General features: G+C 35.1%; 1 protein-coding gene across 1 annotated transcript; it reads right to left on the bottom strand.

Moving 5' to 3' along the window:
- Nucleotides 1-147: 147 nt before the first annotated feature.
- pkp2 (plakophilin 2) lies at nucleotides 148-11293 on the bottom strand. Its single transcript, XM_019090953.2, has 13 exons — nucleotides 10873-11293; nucleotides 10098-10171; nucleotides 9182-9798; nucleotides 8319-8463; nucleotides 5862-6069; nucleotides 5301-5478; nucleotides 3954-4071; nucleotides 3328-3492; nucleotides 2220-2402; nucleotides 1971-2124; nucleotides 1683-1875; nucleotides 1476-1563; nucleotides 148-484 (listed from the first exon to the last, which is right to left on the bottom strand). Exons 1-13 carry the CDS (start codon nucleotides 11147-11149, stop codon nucleotides 416-418), a joined length of 2469 nt encoding a protein of 822 aa, XP_018946498.2. The 5' UTR covers nucleotides 11150-11293; the 3' UTR covers nucleotides 148-415.
- Between the last annotated feature and the right edge of the window lie 1156 nt (nucleotides 11294-12449).

Here is a 12449-nt window from a genome sequence, read left to right as displayed (position 1 = left end):
AAACAAACATTTACCCCTCAGTGACTGGAGAAATATGGTAATTTATTTCAAATTAATAATAATAAAAAAAAAAAAATTAGACACTGTTTTACTTAACAAGGCTTGGAAGTGGCTTTACCCGCTGTAAAATAAAAACAAATAAATAGCTTTGTTGATGAAAATGCTTTTAATATTGCCATGTAAACAGACCAAAGGCAGTAAAAATCTTAAAAAGGTCAGTAAAAAAAATAAATAACAATTGACATACATTACTATTATCATTTAATTAGTACACATAGAAAACTATTAAGTATTAAACTAAGACAAAGCACATATACAAACACGCACAAAAGCCGTGTTATTAGCACCATTTTTTAATATTTCCTAAAAAAGCAGGTGAAAAGCCTTGTTCATTGCAGTAGATTTCTGGATCCCATCAATCACGAACTGAATTCACAACCTTCACTGTCCTGTTGTTTATGAAGTCGGTTTTCCTGTAACCAGCCTGCCGTAGATTAAAGAAACAGAGGACAAGAGTAAATATACATGCAGTGAAAGCAAAATCTGAAACGTGAATTAGTTCTCTAGATCAGTAGTTCTCAACCAGGAGGCCAAAAACTTCCACAGAGGCTAAAGGGTGACTTGAAATGATTTAAAATAAGACAAAACATGCTTTAAAAATAAGCTGAAACAACTAAAAATCAAGATATTTATTAATTTAATACACTCCCTCATCCCTATGAAGAACCAGGCTTCCAATGGTCTTGAAAACTGAGATATGAGTTAACCTGTGTTTTTTCCAGACCTGGCAAAGTCATGCAAATTAATATAATCATAAAATAACATATAGGTGTTGATTATAGTTAGATTATATAACTGGTCACAAAACATTATTGGTGTTATAGATTATATAACACCAATCTCTAAAATATTTTATTGGTTAGAACTTGAATAAAAAAATTAAATAAATCGAATACAATATATTATATATATATATATATATATATATATATATATATATATATTCTATAATATATATATATATATATATATATAATTTTTTTCAAAATATATACATTTAAAAATATTGTGTTTAAATGTTTTCTAATATTAGTAAATCTTTGCATCTTTCTGACCTTTTCTTTTCATTTTTGCCTTTTTAATAGATGGCAGAGAGAGGGAGTGAGGCATAAATGATGAGGACAAGGTGAGGCAGAATAATGAGATCAGGAAATGATGTGAAATGACACAAATTTGCTTCACTGCATTAGTGCCACAATCGATGTACATGTACACTAACTACTACATTTTGTTCTATTAATTTTGTTATGCCTTCCTACAGTTAACTGCATTCATTTCTTCATTGTAAACACTGTTAATATGTTGAGTAGCTGCCATAAACTGATCTTCATCTTTGACTATTGGTTAGAATGCACTGCTTGATTATTAATTTTTTATTAATAGTAAGTAATAACCGTAGGATGCAAACATTTCACCTTTTTAAAACTGCTATGCAGCTCTGAATGCCTCCACAGGGTATGAAGTAAAATACAAGCCGCCTGGCCCGCACGTGTGGGTCCAAACCTAGATTTAGTTGAGAATTAAAACTATGAATTAAATGAGTCACATAAATGACTTTTATTGTGAGTTTTATTATACATCCCATAACTGAAAGTCAGGCTTTCCTGAAAATGAAACCATACCCGTTGTCTTTAGTGCTGATGCTGATGATCTTGGGTAACGCTCCTTGGTTTGTAATGGCACAGGTGTTCGATACAGATGCATGGCTCAGATTGATGAGAATGTGACAGATCGTCACTGTCACCTCTATAGGCTGCTCAACGCTTCGGTCAGAGTTTGGCAGGATGGCAACCAGCTCCGGTAACACCTGTTTAACTGTAGAGATGTTCATAAACCATTGTTTATTCACCCTTCCGCCTGATACAGCCATGTGCTGTTATTGTACATATTGTTATATAACGGCAGCTCACCAATATCTGCATGCAGTTCCCGGTAATGAGAGATGTTTTTTAGCAGTGACACAGATATTCTGATCTCTTCCTTCTCTCCTTCTTGTAGCATCTTCTTCACATGAGATAGTCCTCCCTCTTTTTGCACAATGAAGTGTGCGATGGCTTGGGATGTCTAATGGAGATAAAAGACATTAATAGAAGTCTGAATGTGATTTGAAGTCAGTGCTGCTTATAGTTATTTTATTGAGATTCATTTCTAGATCATACCTCTCCAGAACAAGCTGTGAGGTTCTGCAGCGCTCCAATGGATGCCTTCTTTGTGTGCTGGTTTGTGCTGACAGCAATGAGAGAGAGATACATGCGGACGGTGATGGCGCTCCAGAGCCACTCTACACCCTGAGGGCTGCCGTTCTCCTCAAGTAAGGGATAGTCTTCATCCGCTTCCTGAGCCTGAGGTGAGTCACAACACATGATGCCACATATGAGGTCAATTTGTGTTTGACGTCACTGCATTTGCATTAGAGATTTTGGACAGTTTGAATACCCAACAGAAAAAAGTAAAGTCATACATTTTCATTACCTCAATCATTCCAGTTTGAATTTTTGAAAGACATCCAAGATGAATTTGTTTCGTCATTTGTACAGATTTGGAGAAATTCAGCATTACATCACCTGCTCATCAAAAGATCCTCTGCAGTGAATGGGTGCCGTCGGAATAAGAGTCCAAACAACTGATAAAAACAACACAATAATCCACAAGTAATTCACCTGACTCCAGTCCATTGATAAATGACATGCAAAGCAAAAAGCTGCATGTTTGTGACAAACAAATCCATCAAGATGTTTTTACAGTTGCTTCCAGCTAAAAGTCCCCTATCCGTAATATTTTACAGTCATCTCGTTCTAATCAGGAGAGAAATATGCGCAGATCAAGCGCATTTACAAGCTAAAACAGTTCTAGACAATTATATGTACGTACAACAAGAGATGGACTCTTTCACTGGAGGAAGTCTTATTATGGATTATGGATTCAGAACATTGGTTTAAAGTTAAAATGCCATAATGATGGATTTGATTCTTACAAACAAGCACAAGAGCCTTATTGATGGACTGGAGTCATGTGAATTACTTGTGGATTATTGTAATGTTTTTGTTATGAACTGTTTGGACTCTCATTCTGATGGCATCTATTCATTACAGAGGATCCATTGGTGAACAAGTCATGCTGAATTACTCCAAATCCATTGGTGATGCATTGCTAAACTTCTCCAAATCTGTTCTGGTGAAGAAACAAACTCATCTACCTCTGTGATGGCCTGAGGGTAAATAATACAATTCAACAAACTCTTCGTCTAGTCTACAGTGTACCACTAACCTCCTCAGAGTTTTTGGGATTGTTGAGGATGAAACAGCCAGGGTTGCTAGTTTCTGCTTGGTGATTTTGTTTGGGCTGTTGTACCACCGGGGAATCCACACGAGGCAACTCACAATCAAATCGATAAGAAAGATTGTGCAGGATGCACACACAGTTTTCTGTGGCCTGGAAAGAAAGAATTAATAATTAAATTATTATAAATTGCTCACCAGTTGAAATAATCACACCAGGATCATATTAGACAATATAACATTACACAAAACATAATATCTGGCTTTCTCCTTACTACCTCAAGCAGGCTGAGAGGCATAGTTTCTGATCACCCAATAGGTATCAATGACGTAAATTTGGACGGTCACATTTATGTATTAATCTGTCACAAAGTTGCAAGCATTTAGAGTGAATCATTTTAGAATTGTTTTAGTTTGAATATTATTTTCCCCCCATCTGGGGGGGACATTTTGTGTTATGAAATCTAAACATTTTCATAGTACAGGAACATCAAAGTCTTTTACCTTCAAAGATCAAGGAACATTTCTGACTCCTTTAATTATTATATTGACACAAATGAAAGACTTACTGTTGCTGCTGATAAAGATGGGGATTTAATTTGAGTAGTTCTTTACCTTATCATCAGGTTTGTAGTCTGCAATGGTACCACGGATATAATAGATGATGCACTCAATGAGACCCTCACAGTCTCGCATGGCTTTACGTCCATCTGGACCAGCTGAACTCAAATTTCTAAAAAAAAAAAATGTAAAAATTAAAAAAAAAAATTATAACACCTTTTATGTAGAAATGCAGTGGAAAGTGCAATGTTCTAAATAAGTCAATATAAAAATATCTGCTCAGTTATACCCAAAAATGTTTATCAAATTTTTTAAATAAAAAATACAGAAAAAATAGGTAAATATAAGTGATGTCAAACAATTAATCGCAATTAATCACATCAAAAATAAAAGTTTTTGTTTACATAATATATGTGTGTGTACTGTGCATATTTATTATTTATATATAAATACACACATGCATGTTTATAATTCAGAAAAATTTGTTATGTTTGTATATTAAATATATTTATATTTAATATCAATTATATGAAAATACAAGTAAATATTTTCAAAATAATATGTGTATTTATATATACATAATAAATATACACAATACACACACATATATAATGTAAACAAAAACTTTTATTTTGGATGCGATTAATCGTGATTAAAGTGACGTGACATTCAGCCAAGTATGGTGACCCATACTCAGAATTCGTGCTCTGCATTTAACCCATCCGAAGTGTAAAAAAAAAAAAAAAAAAAATAAAAAACACACACACTGTGAACACACACCCGGAGCAGTGGGCAGCCATTTTTATGCTGCGGCGCCGGGGGAGCAGTTGGGGGTTCGATGCCTTGCTCAAGGGCACCTAAGTCATGGTATTGAAGGTGGAGAGAGAACTGTACATGCACTCCCCCCACCCACAATTCCTGCCGGCCCGAGACTCGAACTCACAACCCTTTGATTGGGAGTCCGACTCTCTAACCATTAGGCCACGACTTCATCATTTGACAGCACTAATAAATATGATTACAATTGAAAATAACTATGTTCTGTTTTAATATATTTTAAAATGTAATATATTCCTATGATGACACAGCTGGTTTTTCAGCAGCTATTACTCTAGTCTTCAGTGTCACATGACCCTTCAGAAATCATTCTGATATACTGATTTGGTGATCTTTAAGAAATCTTTCATAATATAATAACTGTTTAATGCTCCCTTGCTGAATACAAGTATTCATTTCTTTCAAAAAAACAAAATCTTGCTGTCCCCAAATGTTTGTATACACACAGTAGTGTATATTAGAATAACGTATATGCATAACTTTGGCGGTTGTAGCACTAAGAATGGTCAAAATAAATATGCTTCATTTAAAACCTGTTGTATTTTCTCTTTCAGTTGGTAATACCTCAGGCAGCCAGTAGCGTTGTAGAAAATGTCAGGGTCAGCAAGGAGCTCCAACTTGGGGTCTTCCCCTTCAGAAATGCCTGAGCAGGGCACCAGCACACTATCTGTGAGAGGTTTGGCCGCATCTCTAGCGAGCTGCTCTTTCAAGAGGTCATGAGAAGACAGATTCCACAGCAGCCCTGGAGAGAGAATCACATCTGCAAGTTTAGTGGGAGGCTAGAGGTCACACGTTCAAGATCTGGATGTTTTCTTATGGTGTGGGTTTTAGCTGGATCATCTAAAGTGGAGCCACGTTTGATTGCGTAATGAAATATATATAGATTATGGCGAAAAGCTTAAATACTCTAAAGCAGTGGTCTCAAACTCAATTCCTGGAGGGCCACAGCTCTGCAGAGTTTAGCTCCAACCAGCTCCAAATCACACCTGCTTGGAAGTTTCTAGTAATCCTGAAGACCTTGATTAGCTGGATCAGGTGTGTTTGATTAGGGTTGGAGCTAAACTGTGCAGCGCTGTGGCCCTCCAGGAACTGAGTTTGAGACCAATGCTCTAATTGATCCTTTACCAGTGAGCTGCCGTCGGGTCTCGATGTCTCGGTTCTTCTTGAGCAGTCTCAGGATCACTGGAAGCCCCTCACAGTCTTTGACTTCCATTTTGTTCTCATTGTTTTCGAAAACAATATTTCGGAGTGCGCTGACAGCAGCCCGTTGGAGCTCCTCACTCTCACTCTGCATGAGCTTCAGCAGCTTTGGGATGCCTTGAAGATAAAGTACCTGAACAGATGGAACATGCTACAATAAGAAACCTCAATTTAAAAGGGTCAAATTCTGCATTTTGTATTCTACTCCTGTTAGTCAAGGATCTTGCACCAAATGTTATTATGAGCATTTTCCAGCATCTCCCTGACTTTTAGAATTAAACAGCCTGTTTTTGCTTTTTTACCTTTACCTTAATATAATAATGTTTAAATGTTTGTGGTCACTAGGATTTTATGCTCATAAAAGCCGCATTTGTTTGATCAAAAATACAGTAAAAACTGTAATATTACGAATCATTATTACAATAACTGTTTTCTGTTTTAATACATTTTAATTAGTATTGTCAAACAAAATCGTGATTAATCGCATCCATAATAAAAGTTTTTGTTTACATTATATGTCTGTGTACTACGTCTATTTATTATGTATATACAGTATAAATACACACACATGCATGTGTATATTTAAGAAAAATTTTGTTTATATATTAAATATATTTATAATATAATATAAATTATATGAATATAAATATACACATGTAGATACATGTTCATATTTTCAAAATAAATGCTGTATGTGTGTGTATTTATTTATACACAATAAATATACACAGTACACACACATATATCATGTAAACAAAAACTTTAATTTTGGATGTGATTAATTGTTTGACAGCACTAATTTAAAAATGTCATTTATTTCTTCATTTTAGCAGCCATTGTTTCTTTGATAACCATAAGAAATGTTTTGTGACCAAATCAGGATATTAGAAATGATTTCTGAAGAATTATGTGACACTGAACAATGTTGGAAATACTTGTTTTTATGGAAACATATTTTTGTGGATTTTTTTGTTTCTCTCAAGACTCTTTAATAAATATAAAGTTCAAATAGAGATCTAAATCTAAATAAAATAGAACTATTCTGTGCCATTTAAATGTATTTACTGTCACATTTGAATAATCCATCCTAACTACAGAAAAAAATACTTAAAAAAATCTTACTGACCCAAAACTTTTGAATGATAGTGTATGTAATTGACCTTTTATGTTTGGTTATGTTAACCTCTGCATACCAGCTCACAGCGTCTTTCATAAAGACAGGCGAAGTTGCTGAGCACTGAATCATTGTTGTTATGTAAGCATGGGCGGCCGTGTTTGCATGTGCTAACAGCTGTAATGTCACAATCACGATCAGAAATGATATGGGTGGACTGGGGAGGTAGCTTTGTGATTATTAACATTACAGTAGTACATAAAACTAGTTCGAGAAGAGAAAAGAAAATCCAATTATATACAGGTATGTCAGGTATCATAAACTGGAACACTAGCCAAAAAAAGAGTTAATTTTTAGGAATGCACAATATATATAACATTGTTTAATGACAAATCTTAGAGATTTTAATATTTTGTAATTGGATGATATCGGATATTAAACTCCCCTATTTTTATAATCTATTTAGTGACGTGAAGTGACGTGACATACATATACAGCCAAGTATGGTGACCCATACTCAGAATTCGTGCTCTGCATTTAACCCATCCAAAGTGCACACACACAGCAGTGAACACACACACACCATGAACACACACCCAGAGCAGTGCTTAGATACCTTTGCTGTCATATAACTATAACTCACTTAAAGTTAATCTATAAAAACACTTATTATTAAAAATACATTTATTCAGATATATTATTATATTATTTAATCAGACAATGTTTTAATATTGGCTATTCTTGGATTCAAAGTGAATGCAGGAAATCCCCTTGGGTCTTCTTAAGTTTAAATGCCTTTGCTCAAGGATTCAGCGTTGATAGTTCAAGAATTGGCAAGCTCTTATCTTAAACCACTAGACTGCACCACCTCCTTTTTAATATGAATTGTGCTTTGAATGTTTTTTGTAATGTTTTAAGTCAAATTTGTGAAGTTTAAATACTATTTAAAATGAACAGCAGAAACGTAACCCTAAAGTGAATGCAACACTGTTGCCAAATGTTGTTGTCCTAATCACTTACTGTCTGGCTGGACTGTAAACATGTAAACCACACTAAATACTTTCCTCTCACTTTCTTCCACACCCATTTTCCACTTAATTAAAGTGCCACCTCACCATGTAGAACTATGACTCATCGTTTCATTTTGCCTGAGGTGATTGTTATCAACGCAACCATTTAGGCTAGACTTTGAGGATTGTGCGAGATATATTTTCCTTTTTGGGTGGATCATACTAGCATATTTCATTTTAGAGTTAAGTATCACTTACCTTTTTCTTGGCATCTGGACTGTTAAAGCACTGGTTCTGTAGAAAGTTAGCCGCGGTGATTTGTGCTTCCGTGTTATCTTGTGCAAGCAGATTTACAGCCTCTTTTAGTGTCATCTCTGGACCTAGTTCAGCTTGTCTCCCCTTCCTTTAAAACACAGACATACAACAGAAATATAGCAGAGTTCATTCCAACTAAAAACAGTTCAGACCAAGTAGGCTAGTGCCCAAACCTTTGTACATTTTTGTACATGTCTTTGTTTCAAGGTATTTACTAATAATCTAATACTTGTATATTAAAAATTTCAAGTTATATGTATTTATATATGATTTATTAATTAATTGTAAGTGAATTAATTATATATACATACATTATATATCTCCACATTTTTAATGATCAATGTGTATATATATATATATATATATATATATATATATATATATATATATAAAACCAGCATGCCAGTTTAATGTATTGTATATTACAATGCTAATTTAATGTATTATTAAATTTAACGTAAAATTTTATTAAATGTAATATTATAAAATTTATTACAATAAATACAAAAAAGACAACATAACATGTATGTATGTATTTATATGGATGAAATGTGTATTAATAATTAATGACTAAAATAGACTCAAAATACATAATTTTGAATACATAACATAATAATTGCATTCAATAATAATAATAAAAATACATGAATTTATACATATGTATTAACATGTAGTGCCAATTACAAACTTCAAACTACATTCATCTCTCTGCAATATTAAAATAACAAAAAAAAATGCTCAAATAACACTGTCAAACAATATGGGTATTTAACTGTGATTAAACAGCTAAAGACTAAACTACTGACTTTGCCGACGCTGTCATTGCATGTGGTTTGACTTCCAGCTTTTCTATCCTCCTCAAACTCCCTGAGTGCTCCTCAATGCTGATCAGTGAGCCAGGCTGGGAGGGTCTTCTTCCTGCAACAAACTCCAGGCTCGGCTTCCGTATGCGGCTCTGCCAGGACACGTTCTCTGATTGTTCTTGAGCACCAAAACCCCCCTCTCTCGGCTTGCAGAGGGTCCTCTGAAGGGTGTGCTTCTCTGACTCCATCCTGTTTCTCTCTGCAGGAGCATTGTGTGGGGTGTTGGGTAAGAAAACATCATCTGTATCATCAATGTCATTGTTCTCATACACAGGCATACTGGAGGGCTGTGTGATGGCCGACAGGCCTGCGAACCTCGGGTTTCGCAGAACCTCAGAGTGGGTGTAACGTAAAGTGTGTTTGTTCATATGAAAACGGTTGACTGTAGAGGCCGAGGGGAGAGTGAGAGAATTGGACCCCCAGCATAAAGCCGGCCTTTTAGAGGTGTAACGAAAGCTTCCATAGCCTCTGTGAAATCGAGGTGGCTCGGTACTTGACCACTGAGATCGATCAACCATCCGTGACAACCTTGTGGCTTCATGATTGATGGAGAACGTCCGCTGCAAAGTATAGTTCATGTCATTATCTTAAGTGAATCAAGTTAGTGATATTAAAGGATTAGTTCACCCAAAAAAGAATGGAAATATACAAATACTTTAGTCCATTTCTGACACGAACCCATCAAATGGCTTCAGAAGATGTAGATTATATTGCAAAAGTACAAACTACTTTTATTCTACTTTTAAGGTGTTTTTTGTCAGTTTTTGGAACTGGAAAGCTCTACCATTCACTTTCATTGTATGGCAACAGAATTTTCCCTTTAAAAACAACTTTTATCCCACTGGAAAATTGTGCTTACCTTCAGGTGCAGACTTCCTAACGATGAACTACTTGAAATATGACAGCTGGACAGACTGTCTGAGAGAGATGACTCTGCAACGCCCAAAACACACACAATTGGACCGCATACAAAACAACACAATAGAAAACATATTCTTCATGATCACTTACAAATCCTACTAAATGCGTCTGAATGAGTGTGTTCTGACAAACTAAGGTAGGGTTCACCTTTCTCAACTAACAAAAAGATACAAAATGTGTTTATTTGCAATATTTTTATTAAATGTAGGCCTATTAGAATTATTACATAGTTATTACATGTAATAATTAATTTATTTAATTATATCTATATATATATTTTGTTATAGCTGTATATGGACTTCAGCTATTTTTTGAAGTTCAGTGAAGTACTATGTAAATATTCGGTACAAGACTATAAGTCATAGTTACAATCACGTATACAATCAGTACCGTGGTGGTTTACATCAAAATCACTTTGATATCACACTGATACCATGGTAGAACCAAAGTATTATTTATTTTATTTTATTTTATTTTTTAATGAAGGTATAAATTAATATGATTTTGCATTTTACACACAAATAAAATATAAAATAACCAAAGGATAGAGTTAAGAACAAAGGATCATTTCAAGCTGACCATAAACATTTGACTGACATCGCGTATTTTTTCCAGAAATGTAAAAATATATACACCTGTATACTATTCCAACCCCAAAACAGTGCTTCTTTTGACATATTTGCTTTTATTTCATGCAGTTTCATTCCACATACCTGGCGGTTTTGGTTTCTTTCTTTTCCGTGAGAGAGTGAGCTGCACTTGTTGCTGTAGTCGGTAAAGCCGGTGTGTGTCCGCGAGAGCGAGTTTGTCCTCCTGCGGTAAAGCTAAAGAAGAGTCTTCCGAGCGAAAAGCGCCGTGAACGGGCAGCACCGAGCGCATGAAGTCTGCCTCCTCCGCCATCGGGACTGCTGCGGATGAAGCGTCAGGTGTTGAGTCTCTGTTGGGTGTGTAGTAGCAGCGCTGTGCTTGTTCAGGGTGTGGTTTACACATGCGTCACTTCACGCAGATCGTGTTTCTGTATTATCACCGGCCGCGCTCGTGAAGCTGGACAAACGCTTTGTGGACTGGACTCAGCTAAAGCTTGGGAATGGTTGGCACTTTGCATTGAAGTGTGAACTCAGCATTATTCATTTTAGCGCAGTAACAATACCCCCCCCCCCCATGACCATGAAGCCCCTCCCACAACAGCGATGTCATAATCGAAAGTTTGTATATAGGTGAAGTACTACCATGGTAACTATTTCTGCCAACTTACAACATTTATTGTTACCACAGTTTTATTTGTACAATCCACTGTTTTATATTCCCACAGCTATCACACAACCAAGAGTGCTATTGTACTGAATATTTTTATAGATTAGCGGTTCTCAACCAAGGGCCAGGGCCCACTAGGAGGCCTCAAAAAATGATTCGGAAAAAGATTGATTTAAAATTATTTAAAATAAGACAAAAAAAATAGCTAAACCAACCACATTTCTCTAGAAATCAAGCTATGTAGCCATAACATACACTGATTTGAAAGAGAGTGCTCCCTGAAGAACATTGATCACTTAAAACTTTTGGATTTCTGAAATAATTAATTTTAATGATAATTATTTTAGTTACGCCTACTTATTTTAAAATATTGAACACTCAAAATGTCTGTAAATTAAAAAAGACTTAAATACAAAACACTAATTTGAATATTGTTTGGATATTCAGGGGGACCTGTATTGTGTCAGTGATGGAGTTTATATCATGCTTTAATTTTTTAATTTATTATAATTTTAATTCATTTTTGCCTACTGGAAAACATTGAGTGATGCAGGTATCAGGATGAAGTAAACGGTTAATTTCATTTCCCAAATTCCCAGTTAGTTTAGTATATAGAACGGATCAAATCACTGAGCAGGAGGGGGATCTGCGTCCAGGCCAGCTGACAATGTTCTGTATACAGACACACACACACACACACACACACACACACACACACACACTCACATTGGTATCACGAAACATGTGCAGAAGATAGTGTCGTGATAGATGATGATGGGTCTCTCACCTGCAAGGAGTGTTTGTTCCCCAAGTAGCCCCAATTTTAATAGAATGGAGAACTTGAATAACTGACTGAATAATCCATTAATCAAATTGTTGCTTGTTGTTGCTTAAATTTTAGTTGATTCTTTAAAATGTTTATACAATGTTACACAGATGTTAAACAATTTTAAAAGTTCTAAATGAATTTAAATGAATTAACACAGTAGATTGTTCATCCTGTGTACAGAAAGAAATTATTTTTCCTGATATTGAA

The sequence above is a fragment of the Cyprinus carpio genome, chromosome B4 (genome assembly GCF_018340385.1).
Source record: "Cyprinus carpio isolate SPL01 chromosome B4, ASM1834038v1, whole genome shotgun sequence".
Taxonomy (NCBI): domain Eukaryota; kingdom Metazoa; phylum Chordata; class Actinopteri; order Cypriniformes; family Cyprinidae; genus Cyprinus; species Cyprinus carpio.
Note: the sequence above shows the minus strand (reverse complement) of the source record. Positions and strands in the feature narration are given on the sequence as shown.